At 38.0% G+C, this 18,283-nt stretch overlaps 1 protein-coding gene across 1 annotated transcript in view; it reads right to left on the reverse strand.

The window, feature by feature from the left end:
- The window catches only part of BRSK2 (BR serine/threonine kinase 2), a 437,463-nt gene that overhangs the window by 53,552 nt on the left and 365,628 nt on the right, over nt 1-18,283 (reverse strand). Inside the window, exons 14-15 of the mRNA XM_088145138.1 lie at nt 13,204-13,227; nt 4,478-4,538 (exon numbers count right to left, since the gene is read on the reverse strand). Coding sequence (XP_088001264.1) covers nt 4,478-4,538; nt 13,204-13,227 — 85 coding nt within the window. The remainder of the gene's footprint in view (nt 1-4,477; nt 4,539-13,203; nt 13,228-18,283) is intronic.

An 18,283-nucleotide genomic window follows, 5' to 3' on the forward strand; every position in this document is an offset into this window, starting at 1 on the left:
CAATCGCATCATTAAAAGGACTCAGAAATTAAAGGCAAAAACCCCATATTTGATCTTCATTTTATAACTGTAAGGCCATCTGAAAAATGACACACACATACAAACATATTTTCTACAAATTTTGCAGTTAAACTATTTAAGAAGTTACAACTGCATAAAATTGTAATTTAACTTTATTTTTATGTATAATATGACGGCAATATTATTTATTTCATTTGTTTGGAGTTTGGCAGAAGGAATGTAATTCTATTGGTTTTTCTTAATCACTCAGCTGGCTTTTGACTATGATATGCCATTGGATAACCTAAAAGATCTGGGACTTCAGGGGAGTAATGGTGGATTGAAAACAGCTTCATTTGAATGGAGCCAATAACTGCAGTGGTGAAGAGGAGCCAGCAAAAAGTCCGGCTCTTTGGAACCATCTCCGGACAAAGGAGATGACTGGATCACCCACGAGTACTCCTTACAGAGGCTCCCTGTGAACAGACTGCAATTTAGCGATCTCCAGCGGGTTGAGCGCTCTGGGAGTCGTGGGAAACATCCAGGCCAAGCTGCGGTTTGGAGCCTCCAAAGAGACAGTAGATTTGCTTTCACTCCCTCTTTTAATGAACATCAGAGATTACTTATTAGAGATTTACTTGGAAATTAAAAACCTTCTGAAAGGCAGGTTGCCGTACACTGGGAGATTTTCCTTCTATCCTGGGAGAAAGAAGATTTAAGTAAGTTTAAAGATTAAAAAGAAAAAAAAAACTTTTGGAAAACAGCAAAAGGGAGTTAAGAATGTTGGCTGTGGACAGTTAAGGGGCCAGATGGATTTGAAGGAATAGTTTGTTTATGGACTGTTTTAAATTTTATAAAAGTACAGCAGATGATCTTGGACTTAATTGTAAGAAAACCTATTGTGGGAAAGTTTTGGCTCTGAATATAAACAAAAGATTGAGCTTTGAAGGTTAACTAGAGGGAACCAGAGAGTAATTCAAGGAAAAGTAAGATGGGCAGTGACTAAATTTGAAAAATGAATGAATGAATGAATGAATGAATCTTCCTAACATAATGGAGGAACATTGTTTTACTATAGAAGAAATTAAATCTGTTTGGGAACAATGTGTTCAGGACTTATTTTTAAAATTGGATTTGAGAGAGGTTAAAGAAGAAGATAAGATTCTACTGGATAAAACAGAAGCTGAGGATGATTTGAACAGGGATTTTAAAATGGACTGTAGACAATTACCAGATTATAAAAGAGAGATGGAAGATATGGAAAAAGATGTAGATTTGAAAATGGATTTAAAAATATTTGACTACAAGAGTGACATTTTTCTCTTTTGCATCTTCACACAATAGTGTGGCTCCCTTAAATGTCTATCTGCAGTTGGCAATAGGAAGGTTAAGGGATAATGAATTGAAACCGAATCCAAACAGGACTGAAGTGTTCATTGAGAGGGGTCACAGTTCTAGAGGAGTGCTAGGTCTCCCTGTTCTAAATGGGGACATATTTTCCCAGAAGGAGCAGGTGCGTAGTTCAGAAGGGCTTCTGTGGATTTGGATACAGGTAGTCCTCAACTTACTCATTCTTTTAGCAACCATTTGAACTTATGACAGTGCGGAAAAAAGTAACTTATGACCGGTCCTCGCATTTATGACCATCTCAGCGTCCCCATGGTCACATGATCAAAGTTCGGGCGCTTGGCAACTGACATGTATTTACGACAGTTGAAGCATCCCAGAATCATGTGATTGCCATTTCTGACCTTCCCAGCCAACAAGCAAAATCAATGGGGAACCATGTGATTCACTTAATGACCACGGTGATTTGCTTAATGACTGCCACAAAAAAGTCATAAAATTGGGTGTGGTCACGTGATGCCTCACTTAATAACCACATCACCTAACAACAAATTTTCCAGTCCCTATTCTGGTCGTAAGTCAAGGACTACCTGTATCTCTCTGGTTTCCCAGACTGAGACAATGGCCAAGATATTTTTTAATTACCATTCCTTCCTTTAAAAAAATGGCCTTAATTAAAATTGTGATGTATGCATTCCAGACTTCATTAAAGTTATACACTCTTTTGTATGTCATCTGGAAACTTCTGTGATATAGAATTCAATGGCCAGGTTGGTTTCTAGAACTCAGAGACTATGTTACATCTGAGCTAGAAGCACTACAAAGGCTACTCATTTGTTTCCTGGTGAAATACAAAATGCTGGTTATTCCTGGGGACTGCAATGCCTGAGAAAATGTCTCTTTCCATCCCTCAGTTCAGTGAGATCATTTGAAGAGGGTCTCCTACAGTTGCTGCAGGCCTATCTTGTAGCAACTTGAGAATGAATCTTCCCCACAGCCACTCTGGTTCTTTGGAATATACTTCCTGCTGAATTGGGGGGCTTAATTTCTTTATCAGGTTTAAAAATAATTTAAAGCAGACTTTTAATTGTTGATTTCAATTCATTTTAATTGTTGGTTTTAATTTTTAAATAGTTTTAAATGGTTGATTTTAAGTTTTCTGGTTTTTCTTTTGGTTTGATTTCGTTTCCTCATCTAGGTTGTTTTAACACACATACAAACCAAAACCAAAACCAAAAACAAAATCTCTTATTTGCTCCTTAGAAAGGTAAAATTTATAGGAAAATACTTTTATGTATCTTCGAAGAGAACCAGAAACAGAATGGACTTAGTGTAGAACATTAATAGGAAAAATTTTTCCTTAATTATTTACTACTTCTTAATTATTTATTTCTTAAAAGTATGCAGTGTTCTTTAGAGCCAATCTGTATTTACAAACGCTAAAAAAAAACCCATAATAAAGCCATAGTAATAACAAGAATAAGACAAAGTTTCATAATACATTAATAAATTAGAGCAATAGAGGTCCTGATGGCTCCATCGCTAATCCCCAAAGTCCTCCTGGAAAAGTCAGGTTTCTACCAGCTTCCGGGAAGGCTTAATTCCATTTAAATCCATGAATAATTTGTTATTATCTTCAAGGAGCCGTGTCACAGCTTTCTTAAAAGCAACCTTACAATTTCTATTTCTACCACACATTTTCCATTTCAGATCATAATCTGTTGAGTACCCTGTGCTGCTCAGCTCCTCTATTTTACACTTAGACCTTTTAACTACATTTAACCTACTATCCTTCAGTCATTATTATGAATCAGTGTAAAGCAAAAGAGACTTTATAAGATCACCTCTTTCACAGGATCTGAAAATCTGGCCCAAGATTAGACCTCACATTCCTATATTAAATTAAATGGGACTATTCTTTATAATTGAATCTGCAATGGGAGGTTTCAGAACCAAAATTTCAGGGATTATTAACTGCAAATCACTCAAGGATGGCAAAATCAAACAAAGCACTGTAATACAAGAGAAGCTCTCAAGTATTGTTTAAAATCAAGTACATTACAGCTTTATACTCTAGGACAGAGAGTATTCCCCAGACATGGCTGGCTGGGGAATTCTGGGAGTTGAAGTCCATCTATCTTAAAGTTGCTAAGGTTGAGAAACACTGCTCTAGGAACCTCTCTATTTTCCTATCCCACTGATTAACTCCTCCAAAATGATAGTATCAATTTCATTGGTCTGGGACTGTAAATATATATATTTTTAAATGGTATCAAAAAAATGGCCAGCTTATAACTTCTCATCAGACAAGAATATCTACATATGACTGTCCAATTTGCCACTAACCTCAGGTCCATAATTGCTTCTTTCTAATGTTTTTGTAAAACTTGAAAAGAAAACTGCTGCTGATTAAGAAAGCAGTCCTTGGCTTGTTCAAGGAGTGACTAAAAAGGGCCAGGTAGTTTTGGAAGACAAAATCCCCATTTCTCCCCAGGGACATTCTACTCTCTCCAGTTATACAGTTTCTTATTCCTCCTATAACATTCTTTTTTTAATGTTTCAGTTACTTTCATTTCTACACTAGGATTTCCTAATCCAACTTTGTACGATTCCTGTGCTGACTAGATTTCATTGTTTTTCAAAGACTGTTCAGCTGTGCTTTTCAGTCCCAAAATAGCTCTAATTTTTATGGTTCAGTGCCTCACACTGAATTTGCAATGAGTAGCAGATGTTCTTCTCATCATACCATAATCTCTCCAACAGTATTTTATAACTGTCACCATGTTAGGCAATAATGCTACTTTAGGTAGCAACAATGCTAGTAGTACAGGCAGGCACAAACTAAACAATGTAATGCTAAACAATGCATGAACAAAAGTGCTTTTATACATGAGTGTGTATTTGTAACGTATAAAAAATAACCCCATTTTGGCTCTATCTCTCTGTACATACTGTATATTACATATACAAATACAGGGATTCTTTTCCTCCCTTTTCAGTTTCCTGACAAACCCATCCTTGAAACCATGGAAATAATGGTCATTTATTTAAATAATAAATAATAAATAATGACATTCTCTAGGTCAACTGAAGATTATTAAAATTTTAACCTCCAAACAATTTCACTTACCCTTGGACTACTGAGAGGGCTGGTGGACAGGCCAGATGAAGCTCCGCTGATTGAACGAGACCTAAGTAGATACAAAGTCAAAATAAAATCCTGAGAAATCCCTGTCAAAAACACATTGCAGAGTGCGGCTATTGCTACACTTAATCTCTGTAAATTCGCGTCTCTATACAGAAACTTCATATAGAGCTGACATCTGTTTTTCAAAGAGTACTTATCCACAAAGAAGCACAACTTTATTTTGATTGAAGATCTGCATAAAATGACATAAAAGTTCAGAGAGATGAATAAAATTCTCATGCTACTACTAAGCTATCTAAATGATAAAATATGCTCCATAAAATATAATAATGTAAAACCATTAATAATAATGTGGCTAACTATGTCTAACACTAATCAGAAAATCAGTATTAGTTTAAGTCTAATGTAAAAGAAGAAGAAATTACAACAAAAGGCCAGACAAATAAAATGTTAAACAATGTTAAGCAATAATGTCAAAACAGTGAATTATTTACTAAAGGATGCACTACATATTCCAGCTGAACAAAGCCCTAAATGTAGACATTTGCAATCTAAAGCCACTCAAAGTCATAAAGGATAACAATTAAATGGTGATTAGCTAATACTCAAAAGGCCAGTCCGTAAAGATGGCCTAGCTAGTATTTGATGTTCTACTCTACAAGCTATTGCATGTTTTGCAAGAAGCAAGATAAGAAGAATATTGATACTTCTGAACTTAGGTGTTGTAGAAGACTCCTCAGAATGCCATGGATAGTCAAGAAAACAAATCAATGGATCTTTGAACAAATCAACCCAGAGTTCTCACTCCAGGCACAAATGATCAGGATCAAATTATGCTACTTCAGACACATTATGCAAAGACCCTAACCCTTATCCCTAACTCTTGATCTCTGAGAAAGGTGGAAGGAAAGAAAAGAGGATGACTAACAGCAAGGTGGATGGACTCAGTTACAATTGCAATTGGGGCACCATTGGAAGATCTGAAGGACCAGGTTAGAGGCAGATCATCATGGAGAAAATCTATGTGGTCACTAAGAGCTGACAATGACTTGATGGCATGTGATCATCATCATCATCATCATCATCATCATCATCATCATCATCATCATCATCATGTTATTAAGTCATTTTTGTCTGAAAGTGGTAGAGAAACTTAGAATTGCTCTAACTGACCTGGATGATGCAACAGGAAAGGTGTGATGTTCTTGGTACTATAACCTCTATAGAGGATACAGTGCAATAAAATATAGTCATTTCTAATCCACAACTGCAAATGTTTTCCTTATAGGATAGGTAAATGATCATACCTATTTAGTATTGTAACTTCTTCCTCTACTTGGGGAATAGGAGGTAGGAGATATACCTGGCAAGTTCTCTGAAGTGATTGTGTAAATCTTTTTGTAAGTTCCTCTGTTTGTAAGCCTAATTCCTATTGGTGAGCTGTAACTTCAATTTGCTGTCTTTGGGCCACTTTGGCTTGCTCTTGGATCCAGGGAAGTAAAAATTATGGGGAGAATGTAGCTCTGAATAATCCATCCTTATCAGTGTTTCAGTGTTTATCACAAATCATTTTTATGAAAAATATTTCCTTATCAAGGTTTGCTTGATAGCAAGCTCACTGTATAGGAACTTTCATCCTTGTTTTAAATATTTTGTAAAAGAAGGAAAATGTAATTTTGTGAAACATAATATTGCAGTTGTTTGTACAAGTGCAGGCCATGAAATTATCTCCAGATTTGATTATGTGCCATCCAGTTGTTGTCGACTCCTAGTGACCATATAGAAAGATTTTCTCCACGATAATCTGTCTCTAACCTGGTCTTTCAGGTCTTCCAATGGTACATTCATCACCGTTGTAACTGAGTCTTATCCACCTTGCTGCTGGTCTTCTTTGTTGGGAATATCCTGACTTGAAATCAGAGATATTTTTATGCCATTCCTTTTCATATCTAATTTTTCCTACTTCCTATTTATATATTCCATGTGAAACAACTGGACTATATGTGGATGTATCATCAATGGAGTTCCTTATTACTCACTGCCACTATTAAAAGTGCACATGAACAAAAGTGCTTTCACACATCCATGTATGTCTGTAATGTATAAGAAGCAACTATATTTTGGCTCTACTTATAAACACGTATACATGTAAAGTGAATTTTTTTCTCCGTTTTCAATCTCATATTAATAACGTGATCCATCACACAAATTTTATGAAAGGAACATTAAAAGTTCACATGTAAAAATGCCAAAAGAGCCTCAGATTGAGAGGTTTTTCCCCTGTAGTGTTTAGCTCAAAGTGATATATCTGTGGAAGAAATACAGACTGTATAAAGAACAGACAACAACGAGGTAAGGTATAAATGACCAGTTCCTTAGATCTAATCTGCATGGTACTAGGTTATTTTATTGCCACATTTGGGGGAGGGGATGGAAGTTAAAGTTATTTTCACTGAACAAAAGAAAGTAACTACCAAATACAGAGGTCTGGGAAGAAGAACATTTGGGGTTTGTGCATACAGCCAGATCATGCATGCAAACTTAAAACAGATATTTTATATATGCATGCATAACCCATTACTCAACCAAAGACTATATTTATGTAACTGCCTCTTCTGCATATGAGATAATTACAGAAACCACTTATTTCCTTCAGCCTGGGACCCAAAGCTGGGGGAGAATTAGTCCCATAGGAAACATGCTTCTAAATCAAAATCCTCTTCTGTAAAATGATCTTGCAAGGAAAAAGAAATCACCATATAGCAGCCAAACATCTGAACAATCCTCTTTGTAACTTAAAAGATGTATGCATGTGGCTGTATGTGTGTGTGTGTGTGTGTGTGTGTGTAAAATGATTTTATATGGGAGAAAGGAAGATTAGCCCTTCCTACCAATGTAATGCTTTTATTTGAAATGCCCCACCCCCACCCTAGGCATCAATTATTCTTTATAACAGCCTGCAATGCTATGAAATGGGGACTATTTTGAAATTTCATGAAGGTTAAGGAAAAGCTCCTATTACCTGCTGATTGAGATAAGTGCTTTTTCAGGCTGGAAGCAGGGTAAGTTTGGGTTGAAGCTTTTGGACCAGATGAAGAAGAGCCTACAGACCACCAGGCATAATTATATGGTGAAAGTAATCATGAGAAATCTCTTGTAAGCCAGGAGAAATTTTTACTGGGAGATCAGTGTATCCCATTTACCATATTCTATCCCTGGGAAATTGTGTGGGGAGGCAATATGAAATAGCGGTATGTACATGGGTGTCAGAAAATAATGGGTAAAATGGTAGTGTATGTAAAAGAGTTAGGGAGAGAGAAAGTATGGGACATACAGTCAATAAAATTATATGGGGTTGGGAGGGAGAGGAAAGATGGAAATGGAGAAAGGCAAAGTGTTTGTAGGTCTTCTAACATCTTCTAACCCTGCCAATCCAAATACATGATGGTAAGAAAGAAAGACAGAGGAAGCAGGAAGAAAAATGTGTGTGCGTAATGTGCAAAATGGTCTTTTTTGTTTCTTTTTTGGGGGGGGATGTATAAAGTAGGGTCTTGCAAAAGCCTCACCTTGAAGTACCCACAAAAATGTTCTGCCAAAGTTTACAATTTAGACGTTACAGAGAGGAGTGTATGTGTTGATACTTACCGGACCCAAAATTCACTGTTCACCCTTGCTGAATGAACAAAAAGTTGTGTACATTTGGAGTTTTCAGCTACATATAAATGGTACATCAAATCTTAATTGACTCAAAGCTTATTTATAAAAATAACCTCTGAACTGATCCAGGAATAAAGTTTCAATTCAGTACCTTAAAACAAACAGCCATAATGAACAAACTATAGATATCACTCTTCACCTAGTGCTATAGAGTAATGACATTTATAATTCCTAATGGAATATTACTCTCTGCCTGTTCTTTTCCCATCAGACAGAACTAAGACCAGTTTAAAGAAAACTGGGGTGAGACCTTTTTCATGAAAGTGGCCTAAAGCAAGGTTAAGATGAAAGAGCACAAGGCTGTGGATTGAAAGAAATCCTGTTTTTTCAACAACTCCACAGGCAGTAATATATTACCATGCCAAGTAATGACACTGGGTGAACAAAAGGAAGAATGAGGTAGCAATTTAGAGTGGGAAAAGAGCCTTTTATCTATATCAGACTGGCACAATTATGGAACAAGAAATAGCCATTTCCATGTAACCTTCCCGACAGTGGCCTTTAGCTTCATCACAAGATTAGTCTTTATTGAGTGATTCTGATCATGCATCTTTCTTACAATTAATCACACTAAATCTCTGCAAATTAAAACAAAAATATTTGTCATTTTACAGGCATATTTATTACAGCTTTGCAAATCCTTTGGAGGGGTTCTTCAGGAAGTGAGTGAAACCCCCCTGCGAACATGACGCACCAGGTGCCACTGAACCTCATCCTCTCAAAGGCTCAGTGCAGCCCCTTCAAGAACCTGTCCATTTTGTCTGCACATGTGTGTGCATGCCCAAAGGATGTTCTTCAGTTGGGATTATATACAGCACCTTGATGCTTCAAACAGCATGTTCAGAGTGTTAATTATTAGTGTCCAAAAGAGCCCTCCAAATGGTTCACACGGTCCCATATTATTTCTTCTAATGCACTCTAGTGAACCGTGCAGTGTGATATAAATATTCTATTACTACAAGTTTATGACAGAATTGCACTGTTGATAAATGTTATAATTAAAGCAACTGCTCTAAGGAGATGTTTGCTAGAAATTAGAATAACATATATATAAAGTGTTGAATTCATTCGCCTGCCTCATCCATTTTGCAAAGCTCACCTGTTCACAATAAAATTATCTGAGAAACCTCCTGAAGCTGAAACTTTTCTCACATCTTTTCAACCCGTAAAGCCAAAAGCTTACTATGATGTAACAAAGTATCAGATTCTCAGTCTTTCCAACACTATCTCTTCAGATTAATTGCATGCAGTTTGCTTTGTAATTATCGCCTTATCCTTTGAAAAACTTTAAACAAGACCTAATAGTAAAAATAGATAAATATTTTAAATAATAAATAAGGGATTTCAGTATTTTTTTGAATCCAGAACCACGGTGGGAAGATACGTCTTTCTGCCTTGTTTATAAAAATATGGAGGCTTGCCTATTTTTGTCTCTATTGCACTTTATCTTACCAGAAGAAAGCAGTACAGTTTATCCAAAGGAAAATATACACTTTTAAAAAAATGCCATTGCTTGTTTTGTGCTTCTGTGCCAGAAGAATGAACACTTTTTGATTTTACTTCTGCCACATAATGTTAAAAGCAAAAATGCCAGAGCAAATGATTGTATCATTGTATTCTAACAGCTTAAAGAAACATACACAACTTAGGCTGACTTGAAAGCATTGGCATACCTTCTATCTGCAAATCATGTCCAATGCACTTTAAAACTATCCCATTTCCCGCACTTTGTCCTCGCCATCTGCAGAGCCAAAGTGTAATGCACGCTTGCAGCAGGCACTTTCAGTCAATTGTTGCTCATCCTGAGCCAGTGAATAGTGGAACAAAGAGGCTATGCCAGGCAAGCTGTGTTCACTCTCGCTGCCTAAAGCTTGCCAACAGCTGAGTTTATTGTTCCCCCAAGAGGTTCCAGAACCCCATCAATAAACAAGCAGTCCTTCCCCTTCTTTCACAGAGAAGACAAATTTCCCGCTCCCACCGCCACTGCCACTACACTCCATGCATTTGTCCACATTTTGGGGTGGAGGCAAACTCAAGGCAGAATTTTGCTTTCACTATTACTGTAACCACAATGCAAGTAGGGGTGTGTATGAAAATCCCTTCCACCCTTGCTTATCTTGCAATTGTATTTTGGAGCTAAAAGACTGCCTATTTTGAGATTGCAGCCTCTCCTCCTTAGCCACATGGTTTAAGCTTCAGCTGCAGGCATTTCCACATCACTACCATTTCAATTCCCCTGTCCTACAAAACAAGTATAAAACTGGCCAACATTCATCTTCATTGCTATTAACCAACAGGAGAAGAAAAAAAGCTTCCCCCTCCAATCAGTGCCTTGCCCCTTCATGGTTTTAGTTCATTAAGTGCTCATTTCAGGGGGGATTTTTTTTTTTTTTAAATGCAGTTGTCACAAAGAGGAGTTTCAAACCAACAAGGCACTATCCCTGAACTACATTTAGCTGAGTAGCTAAACTGTAGGAGGAGGTGAGGGGAGAGGCCGGCTTCAGCCCAGGAACAAGGAGACAGGGTCAGGCAAGAAGTCATTGAGGAAATTGCCTACTCTGAAGCACTTTATCCGTCCTAACAGGATAATGCTTTGGTGCACCACAGCTGTCATGGGATGTGGGAATGACCTTGGGAGACAGGAGGAAGACCCACAGCCTAGGCAGTGGTCTGATATGAGGCAACTCAGTCTGCAGGTGGGGGAAAGGCATAGGAAGCATTTCAGAAGGGACCCTCCCACATTTTCCAGAGACTAAAAAAGAGAGGAGGGAGAAACATTTTCAGTCTTGCAAGATTCTTTTTAATATAACCTTACAATAAAGATGGCGCTGATGCTCCTGGTTGTGCTTCTTGTCTGGACTATCTCAAAGGGCTAACAATAACTCACTGGAAAATAAATTTGCTTGGCCATTAAACACAAACAACAGTGTAGGATTGCACAGGTGTGGAGCTGATTTTGTAGTGGCACAAAATTGTATCTGGAGGTGCCCAATAATAACCCCACTTAGGCAGAACTTAAACCTCAGGGATGGTAAGGAGCTGCATCTATGTTGGGACCAAATCCTCCAGTTGTTGTTGACCATTCTAACATGACTGCTTCTCACTCTCAAATTATAGTTGCACTTGCAAAACATCCTCATAAACCTAGCCCAGATGATGCAGATAAGCAAGTGAATCAAGGTCAGCAAAGGTAGTTTGGCAGTGAGTTCAGGAAAGTGAAGAAGAGGGAAGGATGAAAAATGAGAAGGATGGAAAGAGTCAAAGCAAGGGAGATACTCCTGACTATTGATGGCAATTTATTTCCGACAGTTGCTGATTGCCTCCCCACTCCAGTATTCAACTGCAGCATTGCCTTCTGCTGAGCTTAACTGAGGCAGGTTCAGGGGATATATAAGGAAGCCACTTTCCAAAGTTGAGCTCACTGAGCAAGTGAACAGAGAAAGGAAACTGGAGTTTGGTTGGGGAAGTCATCACAGAGACACTCATGAACCCCCCTCCCACCATCACTTTCATAATCTTTGGGAAGCCAGTGGCAGAGACAGCCATTCAGGTGTTTTGTACGGGGGGGTTGCATGGATGTGTACAAGATTCCACATAAGTGAGAAGTTTTCTTTTTCTTTTTTCCTTTGTTCATCTGAGAACCCTGGAAAGAACTGCTGTTGTGACCTACAGGAGACATGTCATAGTTGTTTCCTCTACCAAAACATCAAGCCCTGCATATGCTGCAAGTGCAGAGTAATCACCCACCTGGAAAAGAAGATGAGGGGCTGGGACTAGAGGTAAATCTGTTCATCTCCTTCTCCCTATTTATCAGGGAGGATGGACTGGACACAAGAAACATTTGGAGAGGGACAACATATCAAGAAGCCTTCCAGAATATTGGGGGCGGGGGAGTGGAGGGGACAGATAAATGAAAGAACATGACACAAGGGACCAAATCTGTCAAGGAGAGCTTTTTCTCTGGAGCTTCAGGAATAGATTCCAGAACCCTTCTATTTGCAAAACAAAGCAAAAACAAAAAAGCAAATGCACGCCTAAGCTGCATCGACAGCAGTATAGGCTCAAGGTCAAGAAAAGTCACTGTTCCTCTCTATTCTACATTAGTCACACTGCACCTAGAATATTGCATCTAATTCTGGGCAGTACATTTTAGAAGATGTCCTCAGACCAATGAGGCCATGCTCAGAGGAGAGCAATAAAAAACATAAGGGACTTGGAAGGAAGAAACCTATGAGTAACAGTTGGAGGTATTGATTATGTTTAGCCTGGAGAAGAGTCCAGGCTAAACTGGACTTCCAAACATCTGAAGGGCTATCGTGTAGAAGGCAGGGTAGACTTGTTCAGTGCTGTTCCAGAAAATAAGAAACAATGGGTTTAACTGCATGGAAACAGGTTTTAATTAGACCTCAGGAAGAATTTCCAATTGTCAGAGCTGTTCAACAATGGAACAGACTGCACTAGGAGGTGGTGTGCTCTCTGTCACTGGAAATATTTGATTAGAGGCTGATGCCCATTTGTTGGGGATGATACAGTAGTAGATTCCTTTAGTGGGCAAAGAGTTGGACAAGAAGATCTTCAAGGTCATTTCCAACCCGTACATGTATGATTCTGTGAGAAGGAACTATATTGTTTTGCTAAATAAGAGGGATGTTTTTTTCTTTCCTGCTCTTTCCAGACTTCAACTCCTTCCTGTAATTGGTGTTAGCTTTCAAAAATTACTACAAGGGATCTAATCAAAAGTTCTCAAGACCTCACATCTAATTTTATTCTTATTCTGCAATCACTAAGATAAAGACAAAACCAAGGTAAGGAAGCACAGGCTGCTGTGGGCACCCCCACCCCAACCAGAGCATTGTATTAAAATATTTCTTCCTGAAATATTTTCGATTGCACAATAATGAATGTTTAAACTGGGATCATTAAAAGAAATCTTTCCCCGCCCCAAAAGAGAAAAGATTCCACAACAGGTATAATTGAAAACTGGAGCTTACCCCAATGTGTCAGCACTCGTCATCCTTGGCAGAGGGAAATAAAAAGAGAAGAAGAAAAAAGAAAGGGATATGGAAACAGGTGGAGAAAAGAGTATGAAAAGCAGAGTGAAATACTGTTCGGAGAACTACATGGTCATAATTTCTTTGCCACAAGCATCTGTTGCCAATGAATGTGCCATCGGGGAATTCTTATGGGAAGGGAGAATTTTATAATACACAAAATTCCCATGCTGCTTATAATTTGGGAATGTAGGGCAAGCAGAGAAAGTATGAAGAAAAATCATAAATATAGCTTGTCTACTCTAAGCCGGAGAGTTGGAAGTTCATTTTGGATTGCTTTTGGAAAGCATATCATTTGTTTATGGTAGCTAGCTCCACTGTATTTATTAAAATAGATGTGGATCTCCCCACATTTTGGTCTTCTAATATTTTTCTGTCCTAGAAAGATCTGCTCAGGAAATCTCTTTTTCCAATAAATATGCCTATAAACTGATGTACTATGAAATGCACTGATTATTAAGACAAATATATCTGAATAATAATGGATGCCCAGTAAACAAAGTTATAAATGTTTCTTTTATTAATACAAGAGTATATGGCTTAGCACGACTCTCCCTATCTCATTTGATATTTGTCTAATAGTGTTGTCCAAACTTGGCCACTTTAAGATGAGTGGACTTCAACTCCCAGAATTCCCCAGCCAGCATGGGAGTTGAAGTCCACTCATCTTAAAGTGGCCAAATTTGGACAACACTGGTCTAATAATTCCAAATGGATTGTATCTCAAATTCCTAGTACAATTCTTATTTCTTCCTGACTTGTGATCCAGAATCCAATATTTTTATTAAAACAATAAAGGATTATAAAGATTATAAATCCATACTTTCTCTGTTGGAATACTACATAAAATATAAAGATAATAAAACTATGGGCTGAAACAAACGTGGTAAGAGGAGAATTGGCACCGATGATAATTCTCACAAATTATATTTTTGCCCATTTGTTTATTTTACTACTACTCAAGTCAGAAATAATATCAAAAGCACAAATGGGTGCATGCATTATGGACTAAACCTGCTTGGATATTATTTTTTTATCCCTATATTTTAATTTGACTGCTCTTTTCTCATCATTTTAATATTAGATTATCAGTTTATTTTTAGCTACAATAACTAAACCTTTTTAACTTGTCTACCCCACCCACCATCTAACAGAACTTTCTACAGAGGGTGATCCAACTACCTGGGGGCAAGAAACTGCACTTTTCTCACAGTTATTGCAATATGAAATGCATTATTTCTGCCTATGCAAAATGGAAAGTTTTTCCATTTTGGAAATGGAAAGAAATCCTGAAGTTTAATTCTGAAATCAGAAACAGAACATGAAATAGTGGTGATTGCCCTAGGGCATCCCAACTATTCCCCTCTGGTGCTTTAGGAGCCTGTGACCTGAGGTGGGCCTTCATTCTTTTTATCCTCATAAGAACTATCTGTACACAAGAGTTGATCAGCCAGGATATTTAGCCCAATTGAGCACTTTGAGTTAAAAGTAACTTTTTGTAGGTTTGGAATTACATTCCTTAAGCATTTCTGATATGGATCCCTTCCCCTCATCTATTTTCTTATTTTGAAATCAATTTGGTTTTAATAGTTGAAATGTATTTATTTATCTAAATGTTCCTTTATATTGAGGAAAATATTCTCATGTAATATTGGTAAGATTCTAAAGAATTAGATGCAGAGTTAAAAGTGACTATACACAGGGAAAAATACAAAAATAAAGAGTATACAGACACATACACAATTTTGTATTTTTTTCCTGAGCACAGTTACAGGGATGGCCTTTACTTTCCACATCCTCTCTAGTTCTTCCTTCAGGCTCTGAATATATCTCTATCTCTATCTTCAGGGCCTGAAGGAGGAACTAGAGAGATGTGAAAGTAAAGGCCAAAGTGGTCCCAGTGATGATAGTAGCATTCAGGGCCGTGACTCCTAAGCTGGGAGAGTGGCTCCAACAGATCCCAGGAACAACATCAGAGCTCTCTGTCCAGAAGAGTGCAGTGCTAGGAACAGCTAAGATACTGCGCAGAACCCTCAAACTCCCAGGCCTCTGGTAGAGGACCTGAGATTGAGGAAGACACAGACCACCCACAGGGGTGAGAGGGTATGTATGTATGTGTGTGTGTGTGTGTGTGTGTGTGTGTAAATATAATTGTGGAAAATAACAGGGCTAAGATCCTGTGGTACTTTCAGATCCAGATGGACAGGCAGGAACTGGCCAATCAACCAAACATCATGGTGATAGACAAGGACAGAAGATAGCAGCGGTGATAGATATAGCAATGCCAAGTGATAACAACATCAGGAAGAAGGAGTTTGAGAAGCTGGAGGGGTGCCAGGGCCTGAAGGAAGAACAAAAGGATGTGGAAAGTAAAGGCCAAAGTAGTCCCAGTGGTGGTAGGACCACTCGGAGCTGTGACTCCTAAGCTGAGAAAGTGGCTCCAACAGACCCCAGGAACAACATCAGAGCTCTCTGTCCAGAAGAGTGCAGTGCTAGGAACAGCAAAGATACTGCGCAGAACCCTCAAACTCCCAGGCCTCTGGTAGAGGACCAGAGATTAAGGAAGACACGTACCACTCATAGGGGTGAGAGGGGATTTTTTTTTAAAATAAAATGAGAGAGCCAATTTGGTATAGCAGGAAGCCAACTGGGTAAATTTGGGCCAGTCATCCTCTCTTAGCCCTAGGAAGCAGGCAATAGCAAACCACTTCCAAAAATCTTGCCAAGAAAACTGCTGGGACTTGTCCAGGCAGTCATCAGGAGTCAACACTGACTTAAACAGACACACACACACACACACACACACACAAATGTATTAATTATACATACAGTACATATATAATTAACACACACACACACACACATGTTGATATCCTGCAACATAAATATGCAGCAAGAAGTTTATTAGGAAATGTTGTTAAACAATGTATATACAACCAGTGAAAATCTGAGGTAGTATTCACATTGCGTATGAAAACATGAAATGAAAAATACCTTTTTAGCTTAGATGATAGATCTCTGGATGTTTCCAGAAGAATTGTCAAATTTATTGCAAGTACTAACACTATCAGATGTTTGATTAAGTAGCAACATTGGGAACCTCAACAGGTTTATATAAATTGTGTAAATACCATAAATGTTTTGGCATTTATTACCATTTTTTATCATTCTCTGGTATGTTTGTTTTGGTCTAGGACCATAAATTAAATACATTAAATAAATAAATAAACATGAAACTTGTGAACTTCTTGCTTATGTATGCAATTGATATTATATAGGGACATAGACTGAGAATATGATTTATAGGACATAAATATAATTATAGTCATATCTTTATTTATGGATAAACTTCAACTGGAAATGAGGTCATTGTTTGGTGGCAGGGTGAGGGATTGACACTCCACATTCACATTAAGCCTCCAAAGGCCCTGAATGTAGACCTTTAGAGCAGCTCAAAAATGGCCACCTAATTGTAATTTTATTGTGACAGAAGGAGATATTGTTAAATCCATGGAGAGTAATATCAACTGCATCAATGATTTGCAAAGGTAAACAAGATATTGGATTTAATTTGTTGGCCAAGGGCTACTGAAATCTAGAACTGTAATTTAGCAGCCGGTATTCAAAATAGCCCTCCAGGTACATCAGGGTGATCTAAGTAATCTATACTGGTCAGGTGTAAACAGGGAAGCCCTTCAAGCCAGTAAATTACCAGTTCAGATTACGTATCCAACACACTTAAACTCTCTCTTTTGCCTGCTTTAATATCTTGCCCATTGCAAGATAGATACACACACACACACACACACACACCCCTGTGTGTGTGTGTGTGTGTGTGTGTGCATAACAATGCCCTTATGGCAGAGTGGTGCCCTTGTGATTTGGAGGAACATGTTCCTTCAAGGTCTTTTCTATAGCAACCTGTGCCCTACTCTGATAGCTCCGCTTAACAGAAGTTTCACCTGTTCTGAGGATGATTTTATCAGCTAAATTTTCATTCATTCATTCATTCATTCATTCATTCATTCATTCATTCATTTTGATTTTGATGCTGCCCAACACTCACTGACTCTGGAGCCTCAACCTCTCCAGAGGAGTTGCAAAATTTCTTACAGCCACTACTGCTTTATGTGGGAAAATATTGTTATAACGTTAGGGTTTTAAATGATTCTTATGTTGCCTTATGTCTTTTTGCCAAGTGTGACTGGTCGCAGACCACAATAAAGTTATTCATACATTACTGGAGTTAATTTAAATTTCAATTAAATTATTTTTTTTGTTTTTTTCTTTTGCCTTGTATTCTTATTTCCTCTACCTTGGCTACTACTGTGACCATTCTCTAGCATATCATCCAACGCTCAGGTGTGGTCCATGAAGTCTGAAAAAAGTTGAGGGCCTCTGGTTTATGGCATAAATTCATTTTGTGAAAAATACTGTAGCTCAGAATACATTATTCCTGAGTTTATTTCATGATAGTAAGTGCAATAAATAGCACCGATTTACAGAAGTATTAGTTTGTACCACTTTTCCTAAGCTTAGCTAAGAATTGCCCATTTTGACTGCTATTGTGATCCCCTATTCCTCTCTAAGCTTGAATATACAGGATTTAGTAATTTTGAAACACCTTTCCCCATATGTTTTCTCTGGTTTAAGAGCCATATATGCTAATGGAATATTTTCCTAGGATTCGAGTTTCCTAAAAATAGATACAGTAATACCTTGGTTCACGAACCTTCTGTTCACGAACAATTCGGTTCGCGAACAGCAGCGTTTGCAAATTTTTGCTTCCGTTCACGAACTCCGCATTGGTTGATGAACACAAACCGTGGCCATCTTCCCTGTTCTGACACATGGTCGTGGCTTCTTCTAGGTGAGATCGCGGTCGCAGACAGACACTTGCTGTGAAGCTTTTTGGTGTCGTCTCAAGCAAGGTTAGCGTTCTCTCTCTTCATACTGTACTGTACTGTACTTTGTTTCATATTTTTGTGGTTAAAAAAAAATACATATGGTTCAGAACGGT

Source organism: Python bivittatus, unplaced genomic scaffold (assembly GCF_059951505.1).
Source record: "Python bivittatus isolate LINGU-HERP-01145 unplaced genomic scaffold, Pbiv_v1 ctg000480_np1212, whole genome shotgun sequence".
In the NCBI taxonomy this organism is placed as follows: domain Eukaryota; kingdom Metazoa; phylum Chordata; class Lepidosauria; order Squamata; family Pythonidae; genus Python; species Python bivittatus.